The 18,251-nt window shown below is 37.0% G+C and overlaps 2 protein-coding genes across 4 annotated transcripts; one reads left to right on the forward strand and one right to left on the reverse strand.

The window, feature by feature from the left end:
* The first annotated feature begins 12,047 nt into the window (after positions 1-12,047).
* On the forward strand, positions 12,048-16,317 carry LOC106294852 (pumilio homolog 5). Of its 3 annotated transcripts, XM_013730533.1 has the most exons (11): positions 12,048-12,180; positions 12,652-13,256; positions 13,335-13,793; positions 13,905-14,605; positions 14,702-14,843; positions 14,925-15,032; positions 15,101-15,313; positions 15,386-15,496; positions 15,571-15,765; positions 15,846-16,017; positions 16,100-16,317. In XM_013730533.1, the coding sequence occupies exons 2-11, from the start codon at positions 12,657-12,659 to the stop codon at positions 16,132-16,134; spliced, it is 2,736 nt and encodes a 911-aa protein (XP_013585987.1). In that variant the 5' UTR covers positions 12,048-12,180; positions 12,652-12,656; the 3' UTR covers positions 16,135-16,317. The 3 variants fall into 3 exon arrangements, with proteins under 3 accessions (XP_013585987.1, XP_013585985.1, XP_013585986.1); XM_013730531.1 differs by having other exon boundaries at positions 13,335-14,605; XM_013730532.1 differs by lacking the exon at positions 12,048-12,180 and adding an exon at positions 12,350-12,370 and having other exon boundaries at positions 13,335-14,605.
* A 129-nt stretch (positions 16,318-16,446) lies between these two features.
* LOC106294853 (probable mitochondrial adenine nucleotide transporter BTL1) lies at positions 16,447-18,250 on the reverse strand. The gene is made up of 5 exons (XM_013730534.1): positions 17,886-18,250; positions 17,680-17,774; positions 17,265-17,598; positions 16,942-17,179; positions 16,447-16,874 (listed from the first exon to the last, which is right to left on the reverse strand). The coding sequence occupies exons 1-5, from the start codon at positions 18,006-18,008 to the stop codon at positions 16,618-16,620; spliced, it is 1,047 nt and encodes a 348-aa protein (XP_013585988.1). The 5' UTR covers positions 18,009-18,250; the 3' UTR covers positions 16,447-16,617.
* Position 18,251: the final 1 nt, after the last annotated feature.

Genomic DNA, 18,251 nt, shown 5'->3' on the forward strand with positions numbered 1-18,251 from the left:
GTGATCGGGGTTGACAACCAGGAGGCCATAAAAGAAATTTCTAATGCTTCAGCATGGCCACGCTACAGATCATTCTTGGATACGATTGCAGGTTTGCGCAATAGTTTCGAAGCTGTACACTTTGAACATGAATCAATGAAGACCAATTTCATTGCTCGGGACATTTCTCGGAGTGTTCTTAGAGATGGCAGATATCAGACCTACTTGGCGCTAGGAGGACCAGCATGGCTGCATAACAGGATCAGGAATGAAGCTCTAACCATTGAATGTTAAATCTTTCCCTTAAGATCTTTCTATTTGTTTTTGAGCTTTGTTCTGTTTTTCATTTGGTTGTACTTCCTTGTGATACACTGCGCTACCTCTTAATTGAGTTCAGACGTTTTAAAAAAAGGAATGATTGTTTGAAGTTCATTAGACCAAGTCTCTTTCGCCTTCGACTTTCCTTGAATTTTCTCAATCTTAGCTTCATTATCACTAGTCTTTCTCTTTATTACATATTTTCCTTAATTTTCACTGCTTTTCTTCTACACCTAACTTCTCTCTTTTAGCCTTCTTAGCGTTCTCACCTGCTTCTGCAAGTGCTTTCATTCTCGCAACCGTCTCTTTGTTTATTTATTCCAGCCTCTCTTAGCTGTTGTTCTTTGTTTCTTTGGCTTCCTCAATCTCAGAATTCAGCTGCAACCCTTGTGTTAGCTTATTCTCCAGCCTTAAGAGCACACTTGCTAGGCTCATCATACTCCTCTACTGTCACAATTAGGTTTGACGGACAATCAACATTTTTTGTCTTCAATTCATGTTCACTCTTGAAAGGCTTTGATGGCAGCTAATGCCAAACTCTCTGATGGCAGCTAATGCCAAACTCTCTGATGTTCTGGAGCATCTCCAATGGTAACCCTTTTTTTTTACTTCAAAAATGCGAAAAATGAAGCACATCTTCTCTAATAGTTTGTTTCATTTCTTTCTTGTAAAGGATATATTCCAAGTATATTCAATGTTCATTTTATTATTAATTATTAATAACACTTTGTACTTTTTCATATTTAGTAATTTTACCTAATTGTTTTGTTTTAACAATAATCCAACACAATTATTATTTAATATAAATTAAACATTACTATATAAGAAATTTATTACATAACATGAATAAACAAACACATAATACCATATTTTGTAAAAAAAAAACATCTTACATATAATTTTTTAAATAATTAATAAAAGTGTTTAGAAGAAAAATGTGAGTTTATTTATCTCCCATTATTTTAAAAAGAGTTAAAGCTCTTAAAATGAATATCCTCATGTTTTTCAATATAAATATCCAATTATATGAAAAGAATAGTCAAAATTTTGAAATTGATTGGATAATATTAATACATATAATTTATTTCGACAAAAAATAAGAATAAATAAAAATTAAAGACCAATTTATAATTTAGAAAATCATGTTTAAAAAATGAAGCAATGAACAGTATTGTTTCAAATTTGAAGCACCGTTCATTGCTTCATTTTAAAGCAAGAAATAAAACATCATTGGAGCACAGTTTGCTTCAAAATGAAGTAAAAAATAGAAAATGAAACATTGTTGGAGATGGCCTTAGCAGCTTCATTTTCTTTCTAAGCTGCAAATAAACTGTTTTTCGTTGTAATTGGTCCAGCCTTTCCCTTGGACTCAGCAAGAACAATTTTTATTTCGTTTCCATCCCTCCTCTTTGTTTGATTGTGTCATGTACTGTTTTTTTTCTTTCTCAAGTTTCAATCTCAAGGAAGACAAGTCTACCTTTTAAGCATTTTCCTTCATATGTTGTTTTCTCGATATTCACATTCACTTCTTCGAGTTCCTTTTTTTGCAAAAGGAACAATTGTTTGCATAATGTATGGACATGTCCTGTAATGAGATCTCCATGGTTACTACCAAGTCCCATGTTTCCTCCTCCAGCTTGGATGTTTGATTACTGTGTTTTACATAGATCAAGTAACCTAATGTGCACGCTACCACAATCGAACGATATATCGATGTAGCATTTTATGATCGAATCTACAGAGAACTAAAGATTTATAACACCAAAAATATACCAGATTTTTTAATCTAAGCAAATAGGAAAATGAGATGAATCTAAACTAATGAAATAGAATGACAACTAAAAGCAACTATAAGATAAACAAAAAGACAAGTTCTTAGGTCAAAGTTATTGATTAAAATGATCAAATGCTACCTCATGATGCTTAAACAAACAATTGCTAATTTTTGGACTTAAGATCACTAATTTAAGCCAATCCACTCATGTGGCAATAACTCCTATACTAATCAAGTTCTTAACATCAATTCCTATTAGTTAATTAACATCAAGTATGCATGAATTTCAAGTCTTAATAGTCACTAAATCTCTAGCATCAACTCCCGTTGGCTAAAAGTAACTAAAGCACATTGATTAGTTCATTCAAATATTTCATATTCTTCTAGGCATGAAACAACGTATGATCTAGATTATAGATTTCCAACCTTAATCTAGCATTAATCACATCAATCAAGTAAAGATCATAGAGATTAAATCATCCTAATCTACTAAAACCAAAAACTCTTAGAGTATTACTCACTGATTTCTATGAAACCAAACAAATTGTTAGATAAACAAAAGATTAAAAAATAGATAAACAAATGTTAACAAAATAAATCATTAAATCAAGCAAGATTCAAGATTAGAACAAAAGAAATTCAAATAAAATTAAGGTTATGTAGTTTTTGGGTTTTTCTTGCCTTTAAATATCTATTTATAGATTTTCTAAATCAAATCTAATTAACCAGATTAAACCATGAAAAATCTGGATAAAAAGCTTATTTTTAAATGCCAAACGTAATTTTTCCAGTCGCAATAGCTATCTTCCCATCACTGCGTTTTCATCAATCTGCGTTTGGTCTTCTTCTCCACAGCGGGTTCATCATCCGGCTCCACTAAGCCGCTACAACTGGTCGCTGTCCATGAAACTTAATCCTCAGCGGCATCTCATGCTCGCTATACGAAACCGCTACAGCTTCTTAGATGGAGACTAGTGTTGACCCAGTGTTACGCACTGAGATAATATTTGTTTAGAAATATAACCAAATTTTTTTGGTGTAAATAAAACCAAATTTTAGTTATATATATACACATAACTAAAAGTTACATGTATAAAACTTAACCAAAGAAAATACAAATAAATATAAAAACAGTAACACATTTATCTTTACAAAATATAAACACATTTATCTATAAAAATGTCATATTTATCATTGATTAACCACAAACATAAGAAAGTTACATTGTTATAAATTCAATTTTTTAACATTAAAATCTTGTTAAACTTCATTAAAGGGGAACAAAACGTGTGGTTGGAAGAGACTTATGATGAAGTATGAACCAATATGCTAACTTGTCTTTCGTTTGTTATAAATTATTTAGTTTTAGACAAAATGGTAGTTTGAAACTTTCTTAATTTACTTCTGTCATGCTCTTTCTTTCAGTACATTTTTCTTCTTATTAACATGATGTATGCAATCTATGTCTTTGGCTTCTTATATCAAGTAATTCATTCAACATCTAAATAATCTTACAAATTAGTTAAAACATTAAAAAGAGTAAAAGTCAGCATGTAAACATAATTCTTTGAAAACAAATCAGTACATAACAATGAAAAATAATTTAAGTAATCAAAATTATTTACACTTTAGTTTGAGAATAGGTGATCTTTACTATTTAATGTATACTGCTATATTTTCACTTACATAATCATAGTTATATTCTTTACTGGCACTTACATTATAACTGAAGAAATATGATCATGTGAATTAGCGATGACATTCACATGTGGTTTTCCAGCTCCTTGATGATATAGAGTAACTAATTAATAGCTTAATAGGTAGTCAACCAGAAAACACAAGTGCGAGATATTTCTTCTTGTGTAGTTAAGAGCAAAGCAGTCAACGTGGAAAATGGACTTGACATGAGTTCATATTAAGGTATAACGTGGATTTATATTCAAACCAAACATGATTAAAGGTGTAGTTTTCATGAAGGTGGTGAATAAGAGAAGGATAATTATCTAGCCGAGTAACATATTTTCCTAATCAAAAAGAATTTTATTTTTAGCTATTTTGAACCTGGTTTGAGATCCATGTGTATATTGCCATTATCCAAAAAAATATAACCAATCCATGAAAATATGATCAACACAACGTTAAAACTCACCTGAAAACTATAAGTTGAAAATCTAACAACTTTCAAGCTTTTCACCTTCCCTTCTTTCTAGAAAGCTTCAGTTGAAACCGTGGAATATATGAACAGACCATGGAATCGAGTTGAAGAGAAGTGGAGAGCAGGGCCTCTCTTGTGTTACAAACTTACAGACCATGGAGAACAATGTAAGTTAAAGACTTAACGTGCAGTTTAACATCTCCCCTATTTGTCAAATTTAAAAGATACAGGAGTATGGCGATGAAGAAATAAGATCGTGGGTCGTGGAATATTTTGAAAACTGCTGATAGGATGTGTTTTTTTTTCTAAAAATTATCTTGTTGAGATCGATGGATCGTCGTCACCAACACGGAGCTTGCTCCTCCGCGTGTTCAGGACCGCAATCTTCGTCGTGTTTAGGGTCGTGCTCAGCTCCTCTCTTTGCCACAGCCTATTTCCTCCATGAATTTAACAGGCCATGACCATCTCTTCTTCATCCGCCGCGATTCAAGCTTCTACTGTGGCCGGTTCATCATCAACGCCTCGCCGTCGTAGCCAACGGAGATCGGGATCTCGGAATCGCAGAGAAAGCTTGACCACGAGCAACCGTGGTCAACTTTAGCTTATTTGCGCATCTGGTCCTTTCTCTTTCAGATATTATCAAATGTTACCCAGAAACCTTTGAAACTACTAATACGTCCTCACGAATCAACCCCAAACTTTCGATTAAACATTCTACACCTCCTCCTAATTGAACAATGGTCCCTCCTCTTTTGGTGGTTTTCAAAGCGGCCACAAACTTTGTAATTTGCAAGATTAACCTCACGAGTTTGCAAGATTAACCTCACGAGTTTGCCCCAAACTTCTCAAACGTGCACTTTAGTTTCTGTCAAATGCAAATGAACATATAAATGCAATATATACATCTAAATGTATCCTAAAATAATTAAAATGAACTAAAAACAAGTGTTAAAAAGCTATAAAAACATGAGATATCAATGTTTCCATATGGTCAGACAATTCATTAAAATAATCAATGAACAACGCTGAAGCACCTCGCATACATGGAGTCTGAGTTTTCGTGGCACATACATATATAGTCACAGTCGGAGATATTTGCGACCGAGTTACCTTAGAGTTCGAGTGGCACGTGATAAGCTGTGGGTGCAGACTCAGTACCGGTCCTGAGAATATGAAGGCTAGAAGCAAACTGGAAATCAAGGCCTGTTTATTATAGGTTATTTGATGCAAATGTAGAAGGGGGGATTTGAACACGTTACCTGGTTATTAGAAAATAACTCTATAGACCACTAAACTACTTGAAGCGTTGAGAATTAATGGCCGGTTAAATACTTAGATAAATCAAGGCCCGAAGCCTAAGCTTCTAATGCTTTCCCTCAAGGCCGGTACTGGGTGCAGTTTAACTACTGGTGTAGACTAGCTAGCAGTGCCGGTTTTGAGGGTGTGCGGACAGTGCATTTATACTGATTCCCACTTTTTTAATTAATTTTTTAAAATATTGTAGGATCTAAAATTTCTGAAAAGGTTCAAAATTTCACAAAAATAGTTAATACACCTTAGTTTGTTTCTGTTTTATATATAATTGCACAAGGGCCAAACAATTTTTGAGCCGGGCATGTAGACTAGTTGCTGGAATAAGATGAAATGAGCAGTTTTGGAGCTAGGTACACAAATATTGAGCTATGAATGCTTGAATAGCTGGCATATAGACTAGTTGCTGGAAATAAGATGAAATGAGCAGTTTTGGAGCTAGGTACACAAATATTGAGCTATGAATGCTTGAATAGCTGGCATCTCAAAGTTGGTTTTGTGAGTGTTTTCACCATCCATGGACAGCCATCAATTATTATTATTCAAAGGTGAATTTTAAAAAAACTCTGAAATTATTGAATCTGACATTTCATAAAATATTATGAACTTCATTATTATTTTTGTTAAAAACCTGCTGACGGCTAGGACCTAGGAATATATTTCCTTGTGTAAATATCTGGCTTCATTGCAGTGTGGGAGTAAGAGTTAACAAGCGACCTCAAGTTTCCTTCAGAATCGTGGTTGCTCTTTTGTGTTCGTAATTTCCTTTTGCTTTATTGGTTATGATATTTCGTGACTTGTGTCTTTTCTTTTCATTTAGATAAAGTCGGTTTTCAATAACAAAACAAATGCTTCATTGTGTTCGTATACGAGATTACTTTCGGCAGAAGGCCATGCTCCAGACAGAGCAGAGGATTCATTGGTTTGTGGAAGTAGGTTGTGGCCTTACGCAGATATGAGGAGGGTAGGAAAAATACCAAAACTGTTGCCACACCGACTTTTCCCATCAGCAAGGTGAGTCTAATGTGATAGTGGTAACTCTCATTTTGATTGGTCTAACTAGCACATAATATATAACTAACTTGTCACGCCAAGCCACTAGTTTTTCATTCTGATCAACAGAAGACAAAAGTCGTGTGGAGATTAAAAATAAGTTCTATGAACATACTGAATGAGATATGCAATACCCACCGAAAAGCTTCTCAAATCGGACCAATTTTGTATCGACACACAAAGAAACTCACGTGAGTGGTTTATTCTTTACTAACGTTCTCGTCGTTTATCATATAAAACCATCACCTTCCTCAGACCTCAGCCTCATCGACATCATCATCATCTTGGTTTGGGACCCCCTCGTTTTGAATCTCCTCGTTTTGAACCAAAGCAACTTCAGCAATGTTCTCCTGTTACACAGCTGCACCGTCAATTTCCGCAGCTACACCATCAGCAATATCCTGCATGTTCACGTTCTCTATCATAAGAGTATTACAGAGTTCCATGAAGTAGAGTTTTAAGTTCCTTATTCTTTGTTTTGTGTATGTCACAGATAAGAGGAAAGGCGTAAAACTATACAAACGCACTGCAAAGAATTCTACAAGACTGGTTTTAGAATTTACCGCATGTTCCATGATCATATATATCTTCACCGTTCACAACAGCAATGTTCTACTGTTGCAAGCAAAATGTTCCAACCATAAGTCAAGTATTGAAGAGTGCAAAGACCTAGATTTCTAAGTTCTATGTCACAGATCATAGGAGAAACGTAACATTATAAAGAAGTTTACAAGACTGTGAGTAATTACCGCATGTTCCATGATCATATATATCTTCACCGTTCACAACAGCAATGTTCTCCTGTTGCAAGCAAAACGTTCTAACCATAAGTCAAGTATTGAAGAGTTCAAAGACCTAGATTTCTAAGTTCTATGTCACAGATCATAGGAGAAACGTAACATTGTAAAGAACAAGACTGTGAGTAATTACCGCATGTTCCATGATCATATCTTCACCGTGCACACCAGCCTCATCATCTTCACTCAAAGTATCCTCTATTAACTGGATAAACGCCAGCATTTCAGCATCTTCATCTTCTTCTTCTTGAACCGCCACGTTTTCGTCGTGTTGGAGCATCGCCTCGAAATTTTGCTGGACGTTTGCGTTCTGAACCAGATTATCCTGAACGTTCGCGTTCTGAACCAGATTATGATGTGCGTTCCCGTTAGCGTTGACCACAGCCGTGCAATCACATATTGTATACATAAGCTATAAACAAAATTAATGCCCTTATTCAGAAGAAAATATCTTACAAATATAATTGTTACAAAAAAAAACTAGGAACGAAAATAATATTTTTAACATTTTCTCATCATTTCTTCTCTACAAACTCATTGATTAGACTTTAAAAATCAATATTTCTTAAAAAAATTATCTTTAATAGATAAGATAGCCAAATCACTTAATTTTTTTTGTGACATATTCGAATGACTATAAATTTTTTTATCAGTTTCAGACTTTCAGTTTTGAAAATTTTTTTCTGACAAATATACTAAAACTGACATTTTTCTAGAAACATTTAAAATTATGATAACTATTCCAATTTAACGAATCATATAAAACTATTCAAGAAAATAAAAGTAAATAAAAATTAACTGGAAAAAGGAGAATATTAACTTAATTATAATTATTTGTGAAAAAGTGAGACGAAAGCTTTGTCAATAAATAAGATTCAATTTCTGGAAGTGATCATAGTAGAATAAGATGTTAAATCGACAATCAGATTGCTGCCATAATTTTTACTAAGACTAACAAATTTCACAAAAGATTGTTAATTAACTAGTAATGGACTAATAAACTTGTTTTTAATTATGGCCCAAGTTTGACTTTATAGTAATCTTAAACTTAAGCCTAAATATATTTTTATTAGTTATGATTACTAATTAATTAAATACATGTTATTAAGTGCGATTTTTGTAAGTGATGCCTTAAGCCAATGTTTCTCTCGGCATAAAGGAAGCAGCTCTGGAAAGGCGCCATCTCCGCCGCCATTGCCGTTGGGGTGATTTTCCATTAGTTGATGAAGACGATAGGTTCTTGGCTGAGTTCTTGATGTTATTGTTCTCTATTTATGTACGTTAGTGATAAGGGAAAGGGGAAACTCGCAACTCGAGATTTTAAACGAGCAAAACTTGTATTCCAAGAATTACCATGCAGTTCTTTGTCAAACAAAAAAAAAAGAAATACGAGGAAGTTTTCTTCTTTCTTTTTCAACTGTATTTTATTAGTGGCACCAGGCCTAAAAAGGCGAGGCCCAACAAAAATAAACACAAAGGGGCCAACAGAAGCCCAAAACTAGACAGTAACAATTGGTTTCTCAAATTCTCCTCAAGACTATGTGGTTTATACAATCACATGGTGATCACACCCTCTTTACAAGATTCACAATGGAATTTTCATTGCTACTCTGGCTTATGTGGATGATAATCATCACAACCAGTGAATCCTACATTGCAGATGATTTCTTCAAGATCACAAAGATCTTGGTAAATCTCCAATACTTTTTTGGTCACAAATTGCTCGATCCTCCAAAGGTATTTCAGTCTGTCAACAAAAGTATGTGTTGGAGCTCATACATGATTCCTTGGTTGTAAACCATCCTCTATATCTATGGAACCTAATCATTCATTGCACAAGGATAATACTCCTCTCTTGACAGATGCAGAAGGTTACAAACGATTCATTGACAAGCTTTAATATCTCTTTTCAACTTGTCCTGACATCAATATGTTGTCACTAAACTTTGCCAATTTTGTTAGGCTCCCAGAGAGGTACATTGTCAGGCTGCTCATAAGATTCTCAGATATCACAGTGGAAGTATTGGAGCAGGTCTTTTCTTTTCATCTGATTTAGATTGGATAGTAGATCCATATATTAGACTATCTGTTTCAAGCTTATTTTATCTTTATTGGTGACTCTATTATCTCGTGGAAAATAAAGAAACATGACACTTTTCATTGACCTCAACTGAGGCTGGATATAGAGCTATGTGTTTTGCTACAAAGGAACTTATCTAGCTTACCAGTATTCTGAAGGATCTCCGTATACTTTCACCTTTTCCAATTTTCTTATACTAGCTGCATTTCACATTGCAAAGACCCATGCCTTCCACGAGAAAACGAAGAATCTAGACCTTGATTGTCATATGGTACACGAGTTATCACATCATGCTTCTTAAAGACACTACATGTTCGAAGTGAGCATCAACTTACAGATGGTCTTACTAAGCCAATGTACCCAATTCAGTTCATAAATCTCACATTTCCAAAATGTCTTAACCTTTTACGGTATTGGTCGAGTAAAGTTTACTTAATTATTTATTTTGGGTTTCATTCGCAAGCGACTAGGATTGGTGGCCAAAACTCGTAAAGCTGGTATGCGTCTGGTTTCTCTTTGTTTTATGTTTTGTGGTTCATTGAAAGAGTGAAATGCAATACTGCGTCTTGCGTATTGAATCAGCTCGTCTTCATGAGCCCTAAATCTCCACTATAAGCTGATGTTGATTTAATCTCATCAACGCCATACATAGAAGTGGATTTTCTTTATATTTTATCTGTTTACACGTTAGACAGATTACAATCTCTTTATCTCGGACCAGACAGCTCAACAGCATGAAGATTCTCAGTAGAATCAAGGATCCAATCAGAAGACAGCTCCACTTCCTACCTGATCATCTTCAAGCATTCGAACAAAGTCAGACATCATAGGCCGTTGCAGTGGTGAGCTCACTTGTATGAGCTGTTCTAATTGTGCTTCTGTGTGCATGTCAGGATCCACAAGCATCTCCAGTTTCTTCTCCTTCAAAAGCCATTTCATTTCACATGAGAAAGAATATCAAATGAGAGATTAAGCTTTTGAGAGTTTATTAATGGGCCTCTAACAGATAAATCAATACCGAATCTAGAAGGCATAAAGTCATCGTCATTAATGGCCAGCTTTGCAAGATCAAAAAGCTCTCTAATCTGTGATCAGTTCCAAAAGCATGATCCCGCGCGTAGCCTGAGTAGATTTCTGTGAACAGCCATTGCTTATCATCTCCACTTCTGTTTGAAACTGGAGATCACCACCTGGTGTGCGCTCTTCTTCTTCAAACCGTTTGACTGCCACAAGTGCTCCATCAGCAAGACGGCGGCCTTTGTAGACTTTACCGAACCCACCTCGTCCCAAGATGTTTTTTTTTATTGCAAAAGCTATCAGTTGCTACTTGAAGTTCCCGTAGAGAGAACCGCTTAAGCTGCCCCAATATGAATTCTACAACCCCTTTGCAACTGGTTCAGTCATCTATCGAAAAGGTATGATTGTCTTAGAAAACAATGTATATATGTGCTTCGTTTGGTGTCCAATAAGATTCAAGTCTCTCTTTTGCAGAAGAGGGTGAAAGCGAAGGAGCTTTCCAAGAAGACAAATGGGCTGAGAAAGAAGTCTTGGCCTCAGACATGGGAAGGTGTGCAGCTCTTGTTTGCAGCCATTGACATCAAACTAGCAACAAGGGTTTTGAGGATGGGGAAGATCAGTAAAGAGCAGCTACTATGGTGTGAAGAGAAGATGAAAAAACTCAACTTTTCTTCTGGAAAGCTTCAAAGACACCCATCTCCTATTCTTTTCCCTTCTTGTTGATACTAATAACGAGGTTGATACAATGATTTCAGATCTAGTTACCATCTTTTTTTCAGACAAATTAGTGAATTGATGCTGTGTGTTTCTATGTGCTTAATTATCTTTTGCATTAAGGTTTTAAATCCAAGAAGAGTTGTTTTATGGTCAATTAGATTCAGTATTATATATGTGTTGTCGTTTGGATGTAAGCACATAAGAAAGAATCCAATGTTGTCTTGTTGATGGGAAGCTACATCTTATGATGGTGACGGACAAATCTTATTCTTGTTCTATCACTTTCATTGTTTTTGGACAAAGTCTTGATGCGTCACTAAAGATCTTTGCTTTACCATCATGCTTCATATTTAAACCAAATCCTAAAACTATAAATGAGAACATTATAAATCTGTATACTGCTTCTGTTTCTAAAGACAATATTAAATTCTTGTAAAAAGTTTTTAACATTTGAAGTTAAATTTGTGTAAGCCGCAAAAAAGAGGAGAAAAAATAAACAAAAGTGTGTTTTTTTTTGGATCAAAAAACAAGTGTGTATTTTGGTGGTAGCAACAGCCAACAGGCAACAAAGACAGAGAGCCACGTGAACGTATCTCTTTCAGTTAGAAGTCTCAACACGTGTCGAACCTAGTCATCAATTTTACAGGAAATGTACCACCATTATCAAAGAACCAGATTGTGGGTACTTCAGTCATTACACAGCTAAGAGGACATCTTCGTGTGCGAATCCGTCGTGATTCTTAATTAAGTTTTGGTTAATATTGTTAAAAAAACGTAAATTAAAGATTAAACATCCCCAATAATTGTCTTCGAAAAAATAAAAAAAAAACAAATTAACTCTTGACTTGGTGACTCGACATAAGCATTGGGACAAACTTTTCAAAGGGGTTAGTTTTAATCTCTCTGGGTCTCATCTCATCTCTGCGACAATTTCATATCAAGAAAAACACTTTCATGGAGGATTAAACATCACCATCAGGTAACTCTTTAACTCTTAGCTTCTGCCTAAGTTTTATCTGGTTTTTGTTTCTTTCACAAGTTATGCAAGGAGCTAGTTTTAAATGAATAAAGAAGGATAAAGTGAAGTTTCTGTTTGTTAGAATTTTGATCCTCGGTTATGGACTTTTACTCTTTGGAACGAGTCCAATACTTTTAAAAAGATGATCCTTGTAAGTTCTTGCTGATGGTTGTTTGGGTTGACTAAACTTTTTAGCTTGTGAAATGGTAGAATCGTGTCTGAAATTTCGATCCTTGATTGTCGATTACACATAGACTCAAAAATAAACGTTGATCATTGAAAGTTAGGGATCATATCTTATAAAGTTCTCAGCTTTTTTTGATTCTCTTATGGACTAAGGTTTTAGCTTTACCTTTTTTGGGTTAGGTATTATATTATGTAATCAATCACCTTGTCTGAAAAATTTGAATTTTGTTTTTGGTTGATGTATAGAGAGTATGACGACGCAGAGCGCTATGAGGATGGTGGAAGGTGATCATGTAAAAAGTTGGCAGGCTTCCTCTAGGGATACTAGTGGGATATTTGGTTCACATGATATGGCTGTTGAAGATTTAAGGTTCCTTATGGAAAGAAATAGATTGGATAGTAGTGGAAGTGATCACACAGGGAAGATCCCTAGTAGGAGTGGAAGCGCGCCGCCTAGCATGGAAGGTTCATTTGCAGCTCTTAGGAATCTCTTGAAACAACAGGAAGGTAGTTTTAGTAGGTCTATTGAGAATTATGGCTCTGAAGAAGAGATACGTAGCGATCCTGGTTATGTAGCTTACTATCTGTCCAACATCAACTTGAACCCGAGGCTCCCTCCTCCGTTGATCTCACGTGAGAATCAGCACTTGCTGCGTCATTTGGGTGGTGATGGTAATAATCTGAGTCCAACAGCTTCTTGGGATGATATGGGAGTAAGATATTCCTTGCTTGCTTCTAGAACTGCGCTTTCTACACATAGAGAGGAGCCTGAGGACGAGGCTTCTTCTGGTGAACAACTGACTTATGCTTCTTTGCCTGGTCATCGTAAGAGCTTTGCTGATATCATTCAGGTACAGCTTGATTCTATCACTTAATTTAATTTTACATTAAAGAAGATTCTCTCTTTAACACTTTCTTTTGTGTTCAAGCGGCCTCATTCGGCAGGGAACCATCCAATAGCAGAAGAAATCCATACCATTTCTTCTGGTATAGCTTCAGAAAGGACAAGAAGGTTACCAGAGTCTGATGTAAGTTCGGTGAATCTTCTGAGGGAGACAGATTCTCTCTCTATGGAGGCTATTGCTAGTGAAGATCCTTTTACCTCTGAATTGGGCTCACAAAGTTCTACTAACACTCAGAATGAGAGGGTAGCCATCCACGAGGACAATAATCTATCTGCTTTTGGGGCTTCTGGACCATCCTCTGCTGCTTCTAGAATGATGAGGAACCAAGAAGAACAACAATCTCAGGGAAGGAGAATGCCTGTGCAATACACACCTTCATCATACCAGGTTCAAGCCACTTCGCCACAACAAATGACCTATCCGAGGATGGGTGGTGGTACACACGACATGATGCAGAACTTGCCAAGGATTGCAACTGGAGAGGTACATTCGACTTTCCAATCTCCTCACGGTTTGACATCGCCTCCTATGTATACATCTACAGCTGCATACATGACATCTCTGAGCCCGTTTTACAATCATCATAACTTTCAGTCCTCTGGCATGTACCTCCCTCAGTATAATTACGGCGGTTACCCTCCTGTCTCTGGCGTTGTCCCTCAGTATATGAGTGGATACCCATCTCATGAAGCTACCGTTCCTATGCCATATGATATCTCATCGCCTTCTTCGGGCTACAACAACTCCTTCTCTCGTGGATCCTTTTCACCTACTGCACAGAACACTCCTCTAGTGGATCCTTTTCAGTTGCAATATTATCAACAGGCTCAAGCAGAGGCATATGCTCCTTCATTTGATTCGTTCGGGAAGCAAGACCAACAAGCTGCTGGCTTTATGGCGGCCAATCAAGAACCTCACAGCAATCCATTGAGTCCAAGTTTTGGGTTGCAAAGTCCACGGCACATGGGAAACTACTTTGCAGTGCCTCCGGGTGTGAGAGTCATGCAGCAGTATCCAGGATCACCTCTTGCTAGTCCAGTGATGCCATCCTCACCTGTTGGTGGTGGGATGATGAGCCAATTTGGAAGACGAAGTGAAACAAGGTATCATCATCAACAAGGACCTAGTAGAAACACAGGGATCTACCCTGGTGGTGGATGGCAAGGGAACAGAGGAGGAGCCAGCAGCAGCGTTGTTGATGATTTTAAAAGACATTCTTTTCTTGATGAACTCAAGTCTCCAAATGCTCGTAAAATGGAGCTGTCTGATATCACAGGGCGTGTTATTGAGTTCAGGTAGTGTTTCTATCGTTTTCTTTAATTCTGAGTTAGTATTTTGAAAGCATCAAAAGATAATATCATTTTGCTACTCGTTTTTTTTCTTGACTTCAGCGTTGATCAGCATGGAAGCCGGTTTATTCAACAGAAGTTGGAGCACTGCTCTGATGAGGAGAAGGCATCTGTATTCAGTGAGGTTCTTCCACAAGCTTCGAAATTGATGACTGATGTCTTTGGAAATTATGTTATCCAAAAGGTGAACCACTTTTTCTTTTATATTGGAAAGTTTATTTTTCTCCATTATAAGTTTGTTGATAGATAGTGATGTGTGGATCAGTTCATAGAACATGGAACTCCAGCGCAGAGGGAAGAGCTTGTGAAGCAACTTGCTGGTCAGATGGTTTCTCTAAGTTTGCAGATGTATGGATGTCGTGTGATACAAAAGGTAAATAAGTAATATTAGTTTCCCCATATCAATGCAGTATCTGAAGTAAATGGTTGTTAAATTGATAGGCCCTTGAAGTGATAGATGTTGACCAAAAGACAGAACTGACTCGTGAGCTAGATGGGAATGTGCTGAAGTGTGTTAGAGACCAAAACGGAAATCATGTTATTCAAAAGTGTATAGAGAGTATGCCTGCCTCTAGGATTGGATTCATAATTTCAGCTTTCCGTGGTCAAGTTGCCACTCTTTCTACTCATCCTTATGGATGCCGAGTCATCCAGGTAAATGGATTTAGTGTGAGGCTTTCTTGTGTGGTTGTGACTTGAAATATTCACTCTTTCTCCTTCCTATAGAGAATCTTGGAGCATTGCTCAGATGATGAGGAGACTCGTTGTATAATCGATGAAATCTTGGAGTCTGCTTTTGCTCTTGCTCATGATCAATATGGGAACTATGTCACTCAGGTATGGTTTTTCTCTGATCAGTGTCTCCCTTGTATCTCATTGTGTTCTTAGTCCTTGGTTTCGTGTCTTTATAGCATGTCCTGGAGAGAGGGAAGCCCGACGAAAGGAGACAGATCATTGAGAAGTTGACAGGGAACGTTGTTCAGATGAGTCAGCACAAATACGCGTCCAACGTTGTGGAGAAGTGTCTGGAACATGCTGATAGTACCGAGAGAGAGTTACTGATTGAAGAGATAATGGGAAAATCCGAGGAAGACAATCACTTGCTGGTAAGAACACAACCGTAAAAAAAAAAAAACTCTCTGGAACCACTTTGGACTTTATTTAACATTCTATTTTTCTTCCCCAGGCGATGATGAAAGATCAGTATGCAAATTATGTGGTCCAGAAAGTATTGGAGATCAGTAAAGATGAGCAAAGGGAGATCCTGGTACAGAGAATGAAAATTCATCTCGAGAGTTTGAGGAAGTACACATATGGAAAACACATAGTAGCCCGATTCGAACAACTGTTTGGTGAAGGTATTTGCTTTCTCTAACACCAAAACCTTATAGCAAGTTTGTGGTCTAAAGTTCTGAACTGTTTGATGTGTCAATGTTGCAGAGAGTGAAGCTTCGGAAGGAGGAGCAGAAGGTTAGACAAGAGGTTTCATTTGGGTTGCAGATAAAGGACAATGTTGGGGTTGTTAGAAGAATAAATATATATATTTGAAAATGCTTTATGTATATATGTGCTTGTAACTATGAATGGAAGTGTGTGATGGTTTGTGTATATGATGTGTGGACATAATTTGTGGTTATTGATTTGCTCTTTTCTTCTGACTGAGAACAACATAGAGTAGAGGATAGTTTAACCTTAACAAAAAAAAAGAACTCATAATTTGTGGTTATTGATTTGCTCTTTTCTTCTGACTGAGAAAGAACAACATAGAGGATAGTTTAGCCTTAACAAAAAAAAAGAATTCAGCTTCTCACTACTCATGGGAATCAAAACACTCCCTAAGTGCCAAAAAACATCTCATGTGGCAAAGCCAAGCCACCTCATTCATAAATTAAGAAATGTGATGAAGCGGCTTAACTTCAAGTAACAACAATGGTAATCTAAAAGTTTCAGTTTCGTCATTATATGAGTGGTTTGGTGTTGGAGGCGAGCAAAATATCTTTCCAGGCTTCGTAGAAGACCCAAGTGATGCCTGAAGACGGCATGACTTTCAAACAACTTGCTCCCCAACCTCTGTAGAGTCCCATCACTCCTCTTTCCTTCACTACTTCTGCTATTGCCGCTGCCATGTTCGGTGGACATTCCCCCTTCAGAGCTCCCACCATCAACCGCTTCCTCGCCACTTCCAACGGGAAGCTAATGGTGCTAGCCGTTAGACCTGACACAACATTCACAATCCAATGAGTCAAGAGAAACCAAAAGAAACTTTTGTTTTATTCATTTACCAGCTAGAGCTCCGAGAAGAAGCATCTCAGGACGGCTTAAAGCCTTCTTGTTCTTGGATTTGCAGTAAGTGGTTTTCATAGTGTCATACATGAAGTAATAACATGTGCTGTACGGAAGCATCCCGACCAGTGTTGGCCCCAAGCCAGCGTAGAATCCACGGATTCCATCGTCTCTTAGAATCCTTGGAACTGCGAGTCTTAAGCTTGGATAAATCTCAGGGCTCACAGTCAATCTATCCTGGTAAAAGATCATAAAAAAAATCAGTCTCTTATAACAACAACAAGAAAAGCTTTTACATTATTGCAGTGGATTTTGATCGAACCTTGAGGACTTCCAGAGGATGGCAGACGAGTGTACTGGCAACACCTGCAGCTGCACCAGCAACAGCAACGGGAGAGAGCCAGGAGATGGATGGACTGAAACTAAAGTCACCAATCTCAATCTTTGCCTGCTCAATCTTCTTCAGCTTCTCTTGCGCTGATGTCATGACACGCTTTACACACTCAAAAGTGCTCAACTCAATGGCTTGAGTTGGGATAATACGAATCATGTTGATCTCGTTGCCAGCCCAAAGACCCACCCATCCTTGCTTCTGTATGATTTCCACAAAGCTACCTGGAATGGTTCTCGATCCAACACCAACAATCATCCTTGTTCTGCCAGGTTCCACACAGCAACAAAGCAGTTAAGACAAAAGTTCATTGAGGAGACAACAAGTGTGGAGTAAGTATGGAGACCTTATAGTCTCAAGAGGAGCAAGAACAGCTTTAGTCATAGCTCCAGCTAAAGCCCCACTCAGAAACTCACGAGCTTCCCTAGACTTGAAGAAGTCCTGAATCAACAAAACAGAGAGAAACATCATATCACACATTGGTTTCCCCATCAGACAACAAAACATCACAAGACTCAAAAGCGAAGCAAGAGGAAACGAAAAGGAACTCACTTTAACAGGAATGGTAAAGTCAGGAAACTGAGGCTGGAGAGGAAGAGGAGACTCAGATGGAGCGGAGGAAACAGAGTCCTTCACCATACCAACGAACCCTTCTTTTGGTACAGCCATTGTCATTATCTCTCTCTATCTGACTCCTGTTTATTCTGTCTGAAAGATTTTTTTTTATATCAGAGAGACAGAAGAGGAGATTCAAAAAAGGGCTAAAAGATAGAATATGCAGTTAAAACATAAATATAAAAAGAAGAAATCTTTTTTTCAGATTGAGAAGAGATCTAAAAGAGTTTTGTTTGAGGATGAGACAGAGATAGTCTCTGTGAACATGCTGCTGCAAGTGAAGGGGTGTTTAGATTTTATGGG

This window comes from Brassica oleracea, chromosome C5 (assembly GCF_000695525.1).
Source record: "Brassica oleracea var. oleracea cultivar TO1000 chromosome C5, BOL, whole genome shotgun sequence".
Lineage (NCBI taxonomy): Eukaryota > Viridiplantae > Streptophyta > Magnoliopsida > Brassicales > Brassicaceae > Brassica > Brassica oleracea.